Source organism: Mustela putorius, unplaced genomic scaffold, assembly GCF_011764305.1.
Source record: "Mustela putorius furo isolate JIRA1106 unplaced genomic scaffold, ASM1176430v1.1 tig00003898_pilon_pilon_pilon, whole genome shotgun sequence".
NCBI classification, from domain to species: domain Eukaryota; kingdom Metazoa; phylum Chordata; class Mammalia; order Carnivora; family Mustelidae; genus Mustela; species Mustela putorius.
In genome coordinates this window covers 21,590,625-21,606,209 of record NW_025422047.1, presented here as the reverse complement: position 1 = coordinate 21,606,209, position 15,585 = coordinate 21,590,625, and the positions used below count along the sequence as shown (strand labels likewise).

The 15,585-nt window shown below is 49.0% G+C and overlaps 1 protein-coding gene and 1 long non-coding RNA gene across 5 annotated transcripts; one reads left to right on the top strand and one right to left on the bottom strand.

The window, feature by feature from the left end:
* Window positions 1-657: 657 nt before the first annotated feature.
* DCAF11 (DDB1 and CUL4 associated factor 11) lies at window positions 658-8,703 on the bottom strand. Of its 4 annotated transcripts, XM_013057627.2 has the most exons (16): window positions 8,463-8,595; window positions 8,103-8,172; window positions 7,633-8,000; window positions 6,604-6,731; window positions 6,253-6,380; window positions 5,911-5,975; window positions 5,501-5,601; window positions 5,124-5,270; window positions 4,856-4,910; window positions 4,449-4,517; window positions 4,032-4,089; window positions 3,746-3,931; window positions 3,146-3,299; window positions 2,585-2,737; window positions 1,624-1,730; window positions 658-1,529 (listed from the first exon to the last, which is right to left on the bottom strand). In XM_013057627.2, the coding sequence occupies exons 3-16, from the start codon at window positions 7,785-7,787 to the stop codon at window positions 1,395-1,397; spliced, it is 1,641 nt and encodes a 546-aa protein (XP_012913081.1). In that variant the 5' UTR covers window positions 7,788-8,000; window positions 8,103-8,172; window positions 8,463-8,595; the 3' UTR covers window positions 658-1,394. The 4 variants fall into 4 exon arrangements, 3 of the variants coding, with proteins under 3 accessions (XP_012913081.1, XP_012913078.1, XP_012913080.1); XM_013057624.2 differs by lacking the exon at window positions 8,103-8,172 and having other exon boundaries at window positions 7,656-7,839; window positions 8,463-8,703; XM_013057626.2 differs by lacking the exon at window positions 8,103-8,172 and having other exon boundaries at window positions 7,656-7,812; window positions 8,463-8,703.
* Window positions 8,704-8,730: 27 nt separating this feature from the next.
* LOC123386918 lies at window positions 8,731-14,608 on the top strand. The gene is made up of 2 exons (XR_001179938.2): window positions 8,731-8,814; window positions 13,841-14,608. It is a non-coding gene; the product is annotated as an uncharacterized LOC123386918 (long non-coding RNA).
* Window positions 14,609-15,585: the final 977 nt, after the last annotated feature.

The window sequence follows — 15,585 nt, the reverse complement described above, 5'->3', positions numbered from 1 at the left end:
TAAAACTCCTTGTTTTGATGTGAAAGAGGTGTGACTTTTACCCCTGGCTGTGCCTGTGAGGACCCCTGGAGGTGTGCATCCTGGTTTGAAAATTGCCTTAGGGATAATGCAATGTCATGGCAATAGATCGATCAGAGCTGGAGGTGAAGCCCAACCAACTACCCTACTGACCACACCATGGGTGTGCTCTGGGGCTTGTCGCCTGACCTGAGCACGCTGCCATTTCCTCACCTGTACAAAGCATGGCCGTGAGGGTGGAGGAGGTCCTGGGCGTGAAGCCCCCAGGTGGGGCCTGGCATCAGTGCTCGCCAGGTTCTCTCTGGCTCTGGGCTACGTTTATCATAGACTGGAGCAGCTCCAAAGCCAGCCCCAGAACAAAGCTGCTGTGGTTGTTCCAGACTCTAATCTAAACCATGCTTGCTTCCTGCTATCTTGATTTCTACTTGCTCCAAGTTTCTGAGTTCAGTGAGGGAGCTGTCTGGTGCAGAGCTCAGTTAACAAATGATTTTGGTATTTCTCTTCAACTTGGGGGCATCAAAGGGGGCATTTTCTCCCCACAGAGAAGTATATCTGAAGGCTCTGTCAAATCTATTTTCTTGAAGTGAGGGGATAAAAGCCCTCAGACAGGAAAAACAGAGAGAGAGACAGACACTGAGCCCGGTTCCCACAGAGAATTTATTGAGGGAGCCAAAACCAGTGAGAGGACGAAGGAGTCCTACTTCAACATCCCTCCTTGAAGCTGCTGGCCTCCAGCATGATGGAACAGTCTGGGAGGGGAGGGTCTGCCCTGTGTGGAGCCACGTGGAACCTCTCACACTACAGCCTGTCCCACCTCAAAGACTCAGACAAAGAGGGAGAAGACATAATTCCCCACCCCAGGAGGTTGCTGAGGACACGCCTTACTCATTCCACCCTACCCAAAAAGGCTAGAGCTCTAGCCTTCAGGACCTCTAGAAGAATGGCCAGAACACCTGGTCTGCTGACTGGCCAGTCTCATCCTCAACAGGAAGGCCAGGGCAATGGGCCCGGCTGACAGCTCAGTTCAGACCTGACCCCAGGCATCTACTCTAGGAGCTAACACTTAACATCCAAACATGATTAAAAACACTTGGGACAGTTCTCCTGCTGCCAAGGGCCATACCTCAGATAATGGCAGTTCTGCTGGACTCTGGCCAGAGATAGAGAAACAAGCCAAACTGGTGTGAGCACACAAGGAAACCACTTTGCCCCGCAGTGAGGATCTTCCAGGGCTCAGCAAGGGCCCCAAAGCCAGGGCTTGTGCGTCTCCCCATCCAATGCCAGTGATTCCCCGAAGATCTCCCAGAAGGGAGAAAGGCAGGAAGAGGCAGAGAGCTTGTCAGAGGCTCATCCGTGGATGGGGCTGGAAAGCAGATCTACTGGGGTGAGGAAAAGGCCGAAGAGGGGTGGGGCACGGGGGAAGAGGCGCCGGGCGGTTCCTCAGCCTCTGGCAGGTCGTCCTGAAAGTACTCAGCCTGGCGGTACTGCCATAGACGCAGGTTCCCATCCCACTGCGGGCCGAAGGCAGCAAGTAGTCAGGGGTGCTGCCCCTCCTGAGTCTGGGTCCCAGAAACGTGCTGGTCCCCCCACCCACTACGACCTCACCGAACTGCTGACGATCTTTTCCTCAAAGGGGTGCCAACTGACATCACGCACACAGGCCTTGTGGTTGGTCAGCTTCTTCACGATGTGGCCGCTGAGGAGGTCGTACACTGCCCAGGGAAAGCCAGAGTGGAGAAGGGACAGCCAGAGGACCTTCCAAGCACCCCTTGCAGTTCCAGAGCCGCACTGCTTACCTGCCTCTCAAGCAACTTCCCCACTTTTGCAGGGGAGCAAAGCCCCCACCAGAAGATGCTCTAATTCCTCAGTTTCTGTTCCCTTTCTCCCTACCTCGCACTGAGTGTGCGGTCTAGCAGAGCTTGGGTACCTCTTCCTGGCCCTTAGCTAAACATCACAGGATCTACAGCTAAGAAAACGATATGTGGCTTTAAAGGTCTTTACGTCGGTTTTTGGAGAAAGCCACAAGACACGGAAGGCATAGCAGAAGTGAACAATGGGCTGTCTGAGAGGTCTAAACCTGCTCTTCCTCATCACGACGGGGGTGCATCTTTCTCTCTGGAGGGGGGCTCTATCCGGGTGCCCCCCTAGGTACCGCACCAGCTGAAGCTCCTTATGGCCGGAGGTGTGTTTGTGTGTCTTTCTGTACACACCTCCTGCTTTACCGGCCGCACGTCCTTTACTTGGAGCTGCTGTCCTTTTGTTCCTGTCCCCCTCTACCTTTCATCTGCCATCTCTTTCCTTCCTTGACTGACTATAAAACAGAGTGCATTTCTCGTAAGCTATTATATTTACTGACTAGGATTCTAGGTTCCCTTTCTTAATTTAAAATGCTCACGAATACCAGGTTTTCTATTTCTCTGTTGAAGCCCAATCTGCTGTGAGCTCAATTAAATGCCACTCATAGTCACCAATGGGATTTTTAAGGCAGTCTCTGGTGGTTAGAGGTAGAACGCCAGAGAAACACTTGTGCCTGTTCCTGGGCCCCCTGTTCTGACATGATCCTTACCGACCACTTTGCCAGTCGAGCAGCCACTGTAGATGAACCGCTGACCAGTGCTATGGGTGGGGGAGAATCGGCAGCGGATGAGGGTGTGAAGCACCCCATGGCCCCGGTAGGTCATCAAGGAGCTGTCTCCTGGGAGCTTCAGTTTTCGCCAGGCTGGGTAACAATGCACAGAGAGCCCTGGGTTAGGGAGCCTGGACTCTCCTATACCATTAGTCCTGAGCAAAGACTAATGCTCACCGACCACCTTTTCAATCCCCAGTGAGTGGCTCTTTCCCCACTTTATATTCCCCAAGATGGCTCTGCTGGTTGTGAAGAAACTGAAACACTTTCATCTTGGTTCTGAGTGATCCCCGGCACCCAGCCCTAGGAACCACCCACTTTCCCCACCACTATACAAACGAAGGGTTAACGCCTGGTTAGGGGGTGCAGCGGCAGGTGGAGACCCCCAGGCTACAGTCATATCCACTGTGTCCAGGCTAGGCCTTATCAGGGGTTAGCTATGTAAGCTGCCACCCCCAACTCTTTACTCTCCAGATCTCAGGTTCCACTTTCTCTGCTCACCTTTTTTGGGCACCTGCTGCCAGCGGTAGTCCCAGTTTTGCTGTGTGGCAGCCTGCCTCGAGGCCTCCATGCCTTCCCGACTAGAAAAGCGTCGGATGTCCCAGAGCTTGATGGTCTGGTCTTTGGAGTTGGAGATGAGATAGCGGGCATCACCCTGTGAATCCCCAGATGGATACCCAGGGGTATGTTAGAGCTTGCAAACACTGGTGTCTGTCCATCTAGGTTTGCTTCTCCAGGTGAGGGGTAAGAATGCCAGTCTTTTGACCTAGCTTGCCTCTTTCTTCATCCAGGCGAGCTTGCCACTGGTTTTCTACCATAGAACCAACCCTCTGGCTAGGTTTCCCCGTCTTTGCCCAGGGCACTGGCTGGGCCTCCTAGTCAATCCTGGATTAATCGTCTTTCCTTCTACAGAAAGCCCTGCCCTGCTCCTTGAGGCCTTGTGAATACAGAAGGATCTCCTGTTCCCAGACTTAAGCCCCTTCCCTAAACTCCAGCTCTTGCAAACCTGAATAAGGAGCTTGGGGACTTCCCACACCCAGAACCCTTGACAGACTCCTGGACGACTGTAACCTGGCCATGCAGGTCTGCTTCCCAGCCCACCTTGCTGTCAATGAAGGTGATGCCATCCTGGTGTCCAGCCAGTGCACCCACGGGCTTGGGGTCATCCTCCCGCATGGTGCGTCGATCCCACACTTTGCAGATGGCATCATCACCCCCAGAGAACAAGATCTGGGAGCTTATGTCAGCAAAGGCCACTGCATTCACGTCATCCTCATGGGACTCAATCTAGGGAAGCAGGAAGCCAGAATGCCTAGGACCTCTCTCTCTAGGTCTTCTCCTAGGCCACGGACCAGGAGGCAGAGGCTCTAAGTCTCAGAAGCAATACCTGAAGGGTGCGCCGGTTCTGTTCTCGATCAAAGACATAGAGACAGCCATCATTGGCCCTGAAAGGGAAGGGGTGAGAGGGGTCTGGAGCCGGAACTGAGAGAATGAGTGCTACGTGCACTCTGGACAGTCCCTGTTGCAAAGTCTCGCTGAGGGGCAAGCCCTGGTCTCCTTTTATGCAGGAGGCGAGACAAAAGTTAGCTATGTCTGCAAGGATGTTTGAGACCTTCCATCTTGTGCTGAGGAAAGAGTGATCAAGAGGTGAAGTAGCTTGTAATCGCTGACCTTGGGAAAGGGCTGGCTGTTCTCTGTAGCTGCCTGGATAGCAGTGTCCAGTACAGTCTCTGCAGGAGCAGAGCGGGTCTCTGGGAGAACTCCTAGCTCACGGATCAAGGGCTCCGTCCCCTACCATACTCACCCTCCTAGGACTTCCCGTCCATCGGAGGAGACAGCAATGGAAAAGACTGCAAAGCGACGTTCATCTGGCCTGAAAAGAGCAAAGGGGGAGCCAGGTCAAGGGGACCTCTCTCAGCCTCTGTGCCTCTACACAGAATTAGACGAGGGTTGTAAGGCATACTCCAGAGGGGAAAATGAAGTCTTGCCAACACATCCCAGAACGTGGATCCCCTCCGTGAGCACCCTGAAATAATCCTACAACCACCTATTTTACCCTGGTCCTCTGGCTGACAAGGATGGGTGCTTCCCTCCCAGGAATCCACACAGAGACACTTGCAACCAGTGTCCTTTTCCCTCTAAGCAGGGGTTCCAGTTCAAGAGGTCTGCGCCTCCAGGAGCCTTCCCTGAGAAGTTTCTGACGGGCAGTACCTTAGGTCCAGGGCAGTGTGTGTGTCTCCCTCCCCGTAGATGTTGCAGATATGAACTAAGAGAGGCAAGAGAAACAAGAAATCTTTCAGGGCTGGGGGAAGGAGGGCAGAAGTGGAGCTGGGCAGAAGATGGAACAAAGGGTGAGGGTGTCGGACCCTGAAGGTGATCTTCCCAGGAGAAGGCACAGAGTCTGGGCACAGAGCACATGGGCATTTGGAGACCTGGGGTCCCGGGCTGGAGAGCCAATGGAAGTCTGGGGCATACTCACTGTAATCAGACCAGCTGGAGTATAGGAAGTGGTTCCCATCAGGGGTGAAGGCCACATCCAAGACGCTCCAGCCTACGTCCCGGGCCTTGATGCTCTTGAATTTATGGAAGCGGCCATACCGGCAGTCGTACAGTCGGATTGTTTGGTCTGGGTAAATGGGGATCGGGCAGAATTAGGGAACCCCCTCCTTGCAGCCTCTCTAGATCTGACCTCGCTTCCACTGTACGTCTGTGGAATCTTCCCTTGATCATGGGAAACATGTTCTGGCTAAGCATCCCTAACCCAGGGTCTGAGTTCCCTGGATCTGGAGCTTTCTAGCCTCAGTCAGGGGGTATGTTCCTTGTGCCACGGCACTTGGTAGGACCAGGGTCTGGTACCTTGGCAAGCAGACATGAAGATCTGACCATCTTTGCTGTAGATGCCGCAGAAAGCCTTCTGAGAGTAGGTATCAGTGAAGCCCAGATCATTGGGTAGGAAGCTGGGAAAGCAGAGGGAAAGTGAAGGTAAAGGGAGCTGAGGGTGAAGTTGATCCTGGTTAGCAGAATCCTAACAGAACTGGGTGTGAGTGCAAGGGCGGACTTCCCTTTTGGCTGGGGTATGATCCCTTCTCTTTCATTCATTCAATCCTCTCAATTTCTATACTCTTCCAGTTTGTTTGCTCTCAAGCTTCGACCCCATTCGACCTAACTTCAATATCTCTGAGGATCCTCTAACACCTGTCCCTTCAAAGTTTAGGGGATAAGACCTATCTGGCCCTTAGAGTTTCTCCACCAAGCCCCATACTCACTGAGACATCATTCGAGACCGTTCTCCAAGGGAGAAGCTTCCCCGGTGGCAGAGGCCCCGTTCTCTCTAAAGGAAGGGATTGGGGAATAATGCTAGCAGAAACAGAGGGCCACTTCAGCCGCACCAAGCCCCCTCCTACAAAGATAGTGCTCTTGCTACAGAAATGGACACCCCACGCACTAGTAAGTCCCACCAAACTCCAATGCAGGCTGGCTAAGCACTCTCCAGCTCCAGCACTCGAGGCTTCCTTGGAGGGCTTACTTCCCTCTCCTCTGGGGTAGGCAGAACTTCTGGCTACCTCGAGAGGCTTGCTGCCAGGCTAGTTGGAGGTGGAGAGGCCTACCTGATGCAGCATCTGAGGAAAGCTGTGCTCCTGGGCTGCCCGCCTAAGCCCCAGCTGCCCTGTGGCCAACTCCACTTGGGTCTTGATCTCATTGCACTCCAGCTCCCGGGTGTCAGGGGTTGCATCCACTGTGAGTACCAAGCAGAAGTTCCGCCCTAGGTCTTCCAGCCCCAGAACTGTGCTCCAGCCCACTAGATGCAGCTGAAGAGACTGGGGCTGCAAAGACGCTCTCATTCCCTGAATTATCTCATCTTCTTTCCACTTCACCTACTGTTCTTGCAATAAAACAGAAAAAGGGTTTTCCAATGGAAGTCTTCGAATGTTAAGGTCTCAGTTGGCCTTTCCTCTTACCGGGTGGGTTGTATCGGTCCCCAAGACGACCATCCCAAGCACTGTCATGCTCTTCCTCCGAGTCCGAGAGGGCCTGGATGAGCTGTAAATTTGCTGCACCACCGCCCTGCACCAACCTCACTTGGCCTCTGTGGAGAGATGCCCATGATAAAAGGGAGGATCCCTTCCCCAAACCAACCAAATTCAGAGTCAATGGCTATTGAGATCTTAGACCACCTGCTACTCAAACCCTCATACTGTCTCTGTTTTGAAGTTTGCAGGTGACTAGACTTTGGCTGTTATTTTCAGTCTCCTAAAAGACACGGTAGGAAATGAATCTTCATGCTTACAGCAGGAGTAGAGAACCCCAACATTCCATGGAGGTTGACAGACCTACTCAGCTGACTTCCTAGAGAGCTAAAATTCCTGAGAGCATTTCCTTCCGAGCCTCTGCCTGAGGAGTCTGGCACAGAACACAGTATTCTGAAGGGATTCCCAGGCTTGTCTTCTCCCCCAGGAGCCACAGCTGGGAAACAGAGCCAAGTGGCACACCTTTCCAGTCAATTACCGGTGGTGGTCACTTTCCTCAAAGCATTCTTTCCTCAAGAACAGGATTAGAGTTAGGTTAATTTAAACTTGTTTTTCAAGTAAATCCACATGGCCTCATATCACATGTCCCTAACTTCTCCTAAGTTCAACACCCACCTCCCCAGCTCTTCTCTTTACCCCTCACATTACGCCTTTTCCATCAGGGTAGCGTTTTTATTTTTTTACTTACTTGGGAAATAGATTACACTTGCATAGTTTTAGCTAGAGAGGCGGCCCCCCTAAACACAAACACAAAAGCGAATTGTCTTCGTGACCCTCCCTAATTAAGAACTACTCTTATTGGGTTCTGAGCTGAGTGCCACAAGTGTCCAGAAGGGAAGTTCAAACAGAACAGCTGGTCTGAGCTAATCCCATTCCCTAGCCTCTGTAACCTCCCTGCTTGTAGTTGGGACCAAGGGACTGTGGTGGTCCCTGGTGGGGACACATCAGAGGGTAAGTTACCTGCGGAGGAGATAGGCCAGTACCTGGGCCAGATCCACATCTTCATCCTCCTCTTCTTCTTCCTCGCTCCGACGTAGGCTAGCCCCTCTTCGGGGCAAGCCCTCGGAGGGGTCTCCGGACCCAGTTCCTGCACTGCTGCTGTTCCGTGATCCCATCTTCTGGTCACAGCATCATTAGGTCCTGTGCAGGGACTCCTCCTGTCACCTCCTTGGGTTTGGTGAAAGCAAAGCCTGCTCTAGAAACACCAGGGGCTCCCAAGATAGAGCGGTAGCTATTTCTAAGAGTGCGACCCTTCTTAGGGACTGAAATCCCTTCACTGTAGCCTTTGACAACTCCCAAGGCTTCAGGAACACAAACCTTCCCCAATCCTGTGAAGCAAAAAAAATCAGAGTGAAGCCTAGGGCGCTACCCTAGCTCCCCAATAAGAATCCTTTGAAGAGGAATTTCTCAGTTTTCTACCTCAAACTCACCTATCAAAGTCCCTGGAGGGGTGGGTGGGTGAATTCCCAGGTAACCTCTCTGGCCGGCCAATCAAAACCCCTCGCGGAAGAAAGCGCCTCATTAGCTTATCTTACCTAACCAATCAGAAGCCTTAGGGCTCTGAGACCCCCCGACGCCCCCCCTTACCGACCAATCAGAGCACTCCTTTGAGAAAGCCGGCAGCAGCGACAACCAATGAGGTTAGAATTCGGCCTAACACCCCCTCCTATCTCGCCCCACGCCCACGTGGTGTGCCGGGGGTGTGTACGCCAAGTGGGGGAGGCAGGGAGGAAGCCGAGAAGCCCCTCCCACTGAAGCTGGCGGTTACTGCCCCGCGCGAGACCACCCACCAGCCAGGAGCGGTCGCAGGACCGGCAGCGGCGCGAGGCCTTGTTTACACCGACGGAGGCCGCAGCGCTGGCCAACCGCTCCTCCGTCACGCGCCTCCTTCGTCATGCATCTCCTGGCTTCCCGGCCGGAGGACTGCAGACGTCACGCGTTGCCCCTGACAACTCCGCCCCCTTGGCCCGCTAACTGGACAGCTGAGCACAGTGATTGACAGATGGGCGGGAGAAAGTGCGTGAGGGATGGGAGGGGAGGAGAAAGCGCGCGACCGAGGAGGGGCGTTTGCTCACACTTGGGAGGAGTAAATGGGGAACCGGCAGCTTCCTGAATCAGGGACAACGGAACTACGCTTAATAGGTGAGGGGCGGAGCTTACAAAAGAAATTGGTGGTTCGCTACCTGGAGGTGTCTTTAGCGAAGGATACAATTTGCTGTCGGCTCCTCAAGTTATTTTGGCTTCGCAATTTCCAGACGATCTCTAAGGGCCTCCCTTTCTCCTAACCCTCCGCCCCCCGGCTTCAGCCTTCTTCTTCTTTTTTTTTTTTTTTTTTTTTTTTTGCTGGTTGCAGCTTCTGCCGGTCGGGCCCTAAGGGATGACCGGCGCCTTTAGGGTGTTTACACGTCACAGATGGGCAGTGCTCCACACCCTCCCTTCCGGGTTTAGCTTCCGGAAGCCCAGTTTTGTGGGGATTGTCCTTTCTAGACCACCCCTCAGCGTCTTTGGCAACTTTTTAGATGACTTTTGGATTCCCTCCGGGGTCTTTGCAGACGCTCCCTAATACTCGCAGTGTCTTTAGGGGCCTTTCCGGTTCCGTCTGCTGTCCTTAACGCCCCTGCGCAATCCAGGATTTGCAGACCTTCCCTAGGCCCTCGGTCTCCGGCGGGCCTCTCATCTCTCCGCACCTTACACTGGGAGTGCACTAGTGCCGCCTCCTACCTGTCCTCCGGGTTTATGAATAACCCGCTGAGTCCAAGGCCGGGACTTGCCACGTCTCGGTATCCTCTCCAAGGCTGGAGGTCGAGTGACCTCGCCGCGCCGGGTGCAAAGGCCCTGGGTCCAAGCTGCACCTCAGCTCCTCCAGTCCACACTCCCTTAGAAGTGTTGCGAGCTCTCCCAGGGGCCCCCTGAGGTCAGGGATGGGTGCGAGGGTTCTTAGATCTCGTGGGCCCTCCTATCGCTCACTGTCCCTGGGAGGGCGAGGGTGTAGTCAGAGCGGGGCGCTTCTTGGTCTTCAGACTCCGAGAGTCGAGCTTATCGTCTCTGGTCAGTAGAGGCGTCTGCATATGGGCGTGGGATCTGTACAGGGCTCTACGATTAGAAGGGCCCCCGTGCTTGGTTTACTGTCCTGCTGTCGCTGTCTGAAATTCTTAGTGTTTGAACCAGCACCCGGCATTTTCATCTTGCTCTGGGCTCTATTAATTATGTAGTCTGTTCTGCCGGTCACCCACCTCTAATGGTCAGGTAACTTACAGTCAATTTCCCTGTGACATTTGTTGAGACCTTAGGATTCTGTGGTTTCCGGTTATCCACCCTGGAAAATCTGAAATCATTAAAACAAACAAAATCTTTCCCTCCTGTTTGCCCTTTAGATATAGTTCAAGTCTTATAGATTTTTTAGCTAATTAGTTGAAGTTGTTTTCACTGTCACTACCCAAAATCAAATTTTCATTACTTCTTCCCTCTCCTAGTTGATCTGCTGGAAAGATTTTTCCCCAACCGCATTTAGTTAACCTACAAGTGGTTCATTCTTGTTTATTGTTTAAAATACAGACTTCCTAACCTGGTCTTCTATTTTTTTTTTTTTTTTATCAGCTTCATTTTATGTTACTTCTGCCAAGTAAATATGCCCATAATTCTGTGCTGTTTTTACCTTTGCACCTTCCCAGGAGAATTTCTTATCTGGGGGAAACTTTGTCTCTATCAGTGGACTGCCTCATGATCCAGTGGTACCACTTCCAGGAATCTAGCTGGGACCTATATACTAAATCTAGCCTTAAGATTTATGTTCAACCTAGCAATTAGTGATAAGAGTAAAACACTGGAAACAAATGGGCCCAATATACTACAATACAGGAGGATATTGGTTAAATAAATTATGGTTCATATGGAAGACAAACATATCAGAATGATGCAGTCTTCTTTTTTTTTTTTTTTAAAGATTTTATTTATTTATTTGACAGAGAGAGATCACAAGTAGGCAGAGAGGCAGGCAGAGAGAGAGGAAGGGAAGCAGGCCACCTGCCGAGCAGAGAGCCCGATGCGGGACTCGATCCCAGGACTCTGAGACCACGACCCGACCGAAGGCAGCGGCCCAACCCACTGAGCCACCCAGATGCCCCTCAGTCTTCTTTTTTTATGGCATGGGAAATTGTGCAAGTTTCATGGGTAGGGTTTTTTTTTTTTTTAAGATTTTTTTCATTTATTTACTTGACAGAGATTACAAGTAGGCAGAGGCAGGCAGAGAGAGCGGAGGAAGCAGGCTCCCCGCCGAGCAAAGAGCCCGATATGGGGCTCAATCCCAGGACCCGATCCCAGAACCCCGGGATCACGACCAGAGCCGAAGGCAGAGGCTTTAACCACTGAGCCACCCAGGCGCCCCTCATTGGTAGGTTTTTAAAAAAAGTCAGTTCTTCTGGTGGCATGTTGTGATGGATGCAAAAATAATATGGTTTCAATTCCCCATTAAAAAGGTCTAAAAGTGGGACGCCTGGGTGGCTCAGTTGGTTGGACGACTGCCTTAGGCTCAGGTCATGATCCCGGAGTCCTGGGATCGAGTCCCGCATCGGGCTCCCAGCTCCATGGGGAGTCTGCTTCTCCCTCTGACCTCCTCGCTCATGCTCTCTCTCACTGTCTCTCTCTCTAATAAATAAATAAAATCTTAAAAAAAAAAAAAGGTCTAAAAGTATCCAGGTTCATTATATCATTAAATAATAAAATGGGGAAATAAAATAAAAAACAAAAAATAAAATTGCATGAACTAATGACAAAAGTATAGTATGAACAGAGCACCAAATATACAAAGGTATAGCATGGACAAAATTAATGTATTTTGAGTACTTTGAGTTCCACAAAAAAGAAACAAAAACTTCTGTTACATTCATCTCCTAAATTCTTTTTTTTTAATAATGCATTTTTTAAAAAGATTTTATTTATTTGTTTGTCAGAGAGAGAGAGCAAGCACAGGCAGAGAGAATGGCAGGCCAAGGCAGAGGGAGAAGCAGGCTCCCTGCCGAGCAAGGAGCCCCATGCGGGACTCATTCTGAGGACGCCGGGATCATGACCTGCGCCAAAGGCAGCTGCTTAGCCAGCCAACTGAGCCACCCAGGCATCCCAATAATGCATTTTTTTATTTCCTCTTTCCTCTTTTCCTTAGCATCCTCTCTTCTTTAGCACTTATACATCCAGTTTAAAACTGAAATAGAAAGTCAGGCCTTTGAAATACAGAATTTGTGTATATATGTCATTAAATAAAACATTAAAAGTCATGGTGAATATTTTTTTTTAAAAGATTTTATTTATTTATTTGACACATAGAGAGAGATCACAAGTAGGCAGAGAGGCAGGCAGAGAGGGAGAGGGGAAGCAGGCTTCCCGCTGAGCAGAGAGCCTGATGCGGGGCTCGATCCCAGGACCCTGAGATCATGACCTGAGCTGAAGGCAGAGGCTTTAACCCACTGAGCCACCCAGGCGCCCCCGTGGTGAATATTTTTTAAAAATATGAAATTTTATGATGAAAATGAATCTTAACATTAAGTCAAATGCTAAAGAGTATACAATTTTATTTCTGGGTCCACTGATTGATTTTTGTATGTAAAAGATTTTTAAGCTTATGAACTTGTCACCTGTGACTTATAATTCTTTTCATTTTATTTTTTAAAAGATTTTATTTATTTATTTGAGGGGTACCTGGGTGGCTCAGTGGGTTAAGCCTCTGCCTTTGGCTCAGGTCATGATCTCAGGGTCCGGGGATTGAGCCCCACATCTGAGCCTGCTTCCCCTCTCTCTCTGCCTGCTGCTTCGCCTGCTTGTGATCTCTCTCTCTCAAATAAATAAATAGAATCTTTAAAAAAAAGTTTTTATTTATTTATTTGACAGAGAGAGAGTAAGTGAGAGTACACATGAGCATGGGCAGGAGGAGAGGGAGAAGCAGATTCCCCCTGCTGATCCAGGACCCTGGGATCATGACTTGAGCCACCTAGAGGCTCCTAAAATCCTCTTTAAATGTATATGAGTTATTTCTTATCCTAAGATATAAATACTCATATACATTTAAAGAGGATGTGTTCCATTGAAAGAAAATAGCATTTCTTTTAAAATAATAATAATTAAGTCATTTTGAGAAACTATTGACTTTGAAGGTTGGCTTGTTGCTTGGTGCATTTTGTACAGTGCTTCTCATTTGGGCAGCTTCTGTTTTTCTCAGCTACACTTGAAGCCACTTAAAGCTACAGAGAGCTTTTCTACCTTTTGCACCCATTTTAGGTCCTGTTCTAGTGATTGCTAAGTAAATGTCAGCTAGTTGACTAGAATTCTGTCTGACCTGCCTCTGGCTGTTTCCTCCTCATCAGCATTCCCACTAGAGGGCGGGCTAGGCTAGAGAGGAGAGGAGAACACTTTTTTTTTTTTTCCTCCTCTTTTCTGGCTAACCCTCTCCTACCTCTTCCCCACCCCACCTTGGAGCCTGGCGACTGCACAGAGCTCCTCCAACACATGTCCAGTTCTGGGCTAAACAAGGGAAAGTTCTGTCTTCCGAAGTGACTGATGACAAGTGTTTATCTTCTTGTAGCACCCTGGGCAGAAGGAAAGGGGGAAGTATGCTAATTTACCTAGGGCTTAAAATCTGTTGACTGTAAAGCAACTGAGTAATTACGGGATTTCTAATACTCTCATGGCCTGTGTCCTTGAGAACCAGAATTTTTTCGTGGCAGATAGGAAGTACAGATGTGATACAGAAGAACTTAAAAACCCTTTAGCTGGGAATTTGAGTAGGAGCTGTCAGTATGAACTCTTGAAGTTATTTACTATCCTTACCCATTGAAAAGATCTAGAAACAAGGGACCAATCCAGTAGCAATGTATACTCCTACCACTTAGATCTTAAAATACCATTTTCCATGAAAAGCAACCAAAGTTTGAAGAAATGGCTGATTCCAGGTCTGGGGCAGGAAATGTACAAGATGAATCTGGAACAACTTAGCTTACCAGATAGCAAGAAGCCAGCAAACACTATCAGGATAATGCCAAAAGGACTCAGGAGCCAAGTTCTCACAGCCAAAGTTGGGACAATTTGAGCATTAAAAGGATAATTCAATAAACATTAAGTATGTTTAAATCCATGAGTTCATAATGGTGTATGTGGGTAACTAATTGTTTACCTTTTGCAGGATGATAGGAAACCAAATCATCATATTGAAGATGGTAAACATAGGAAAAGAATCCATTATCTTGCTGTTTTTCTATAAACTGTACCTGACAATAATGAAACAGAAAACGAAGGGATGTCTTCTTCTTCTTCTTTTTTTTTTTTTTATTCATTTGAGAGAGAGAGAGAAATTGTGCGCGTGCGCATGCAGGAACAGGAAGAAGCAGAGCAAGAAGCAGCGTCCCCGCTGAGCCCAGAGCCCTAGGACCTGGAGGTCATGACCTGAGCAGAAGGCAGACACTTAATTAACCATCTGAGCCATCCAGGCACCCCCAAAGGGATGTCTTTTCGTATAACCATTCCAACTATTATGACAGAGTTTGGATATGGCTGTTTGAAATCCCTAGTAAATTAATGAATCTAGGCATGGAGCATCTAGGTTTGGATGCTTCAATGGTTAAATTGAGGGAAAAGAAAGGAATGGAGAGGGAACCTATAGACTGAGACTTTAGAGGCATAGGAGATTCTTAAAAATGGGCGAAGCTTAACTATAATGGCCAAAGATCCACATTTGGGTGATAAAACTACAAAAACACAATTAAAGGACATGCTTATCATGCACCATAGTATCCACTTATGCCAGCAGGGACAGGCTGTCATGAAGATGAAGAACACAGTGGGGTGGTGGGGGAGCTTTGGATGTCTGCAAAGTTCTGCTTCTTTCTCTGGGTGATGGTCTAAAGGGTATTCATTTTCTGTTAGTTTATTAAACTATACTTCTGTTTTTTCATGGTTTTCTGTACCTGTGTTTTATTTTAAAATAAAAAGGTATGGCACTCTTGTCTGGCTCAGAAGAGTATGCAACTCTTGATCTGAGGGTTATGAGTTTAAGCCCCACATTGGGTATAGAAATTACTTAAAATGATTTAAAATAGAAAGGTTAATTAAAATGTGTTAATTCTGTTTTATCATGTATCTCTGTAGGGCATGCAGCCCAATTTTATTCTAATCACCAAAATCATGTTCAAGGCTCATACCTTCACATCACTGAGCACTTAGATACCAGGAGAGGCCTGGACCCCAGGTCCTCGCCTCTTTCCCGGAAGGACTTATTTCCAAACCTATTTTTTTCTCCCCTAAATTTTATTGACATTGTTCATTTTCCTCTTAATCTGTAGAGTCAGGAATTTATGATATAGGCTTATAAGGCCTCCTGCAATCAATATAGAGTAGAACGGTGAGAGCTGCTAAAAGAGTCAATGGTTACTCCTGCCAGGCATAGTTCTGAGTGCCTGGTTTCACTGACCCTTTTAATCTTCCTAACAACACTGAGGTGCAGCACACCCCCATTTTACAGATGACGATACTCAGAGGCACCTCAGGCCCGACCCTACTGTGTGGCCAACATCTGTGTTATGCTGCCTCTGATCCTATTCTCACTTATCACATGCTGTTCCTGAAGCAGAGGACTTGGCTATATAATTTTAAGTACAACAGACTCCATTGCTGTTTTAGCACTTGGTCCACTCTGACCTTAGATTCTTTTCTGCCCACACGTTGTGTGTAGCTAGTTATTGGCTGTTCTCTATGAAACCATTGGTGTTTCCTCCTCCAGTGTTTTCTTTTGAGGCAGTCCCAGTAATCCCATCTTACTTGTTAAAGTTTATCCTCATTTTCTGGGTGCAGACTTAAACCTGCCAACCTCGGTTTTTATATTCCCTCAGCCTGATTCAGATCAGAGGCAAAGCTTTCCCTCAGTCAACAGCC

Coding starts and splice junctions, on each gene's coding strand:
- DCAF11 (XM_013057624.2), bottom strand. CDS start 8,568: ATGACGAAGGAGGCGCGTGACGGAGGAGCGGTTGGCCAGCGCTGCGGC. Junction 5,976..6,252: donor TTCCTCAGATGCTGCATCAG/GTAGGCCTCTCC, acceptor CCCTTCCTTTAG/AGAGAACGGGGCCTCTGCCA. Junction 3,932..4,031: donor AGAACCGGCGCACCCTTCAG/GTATTGCTTCTG, acceptor CTGCTTCCCTAG/ATTGAGTCCCATGAGGATGA.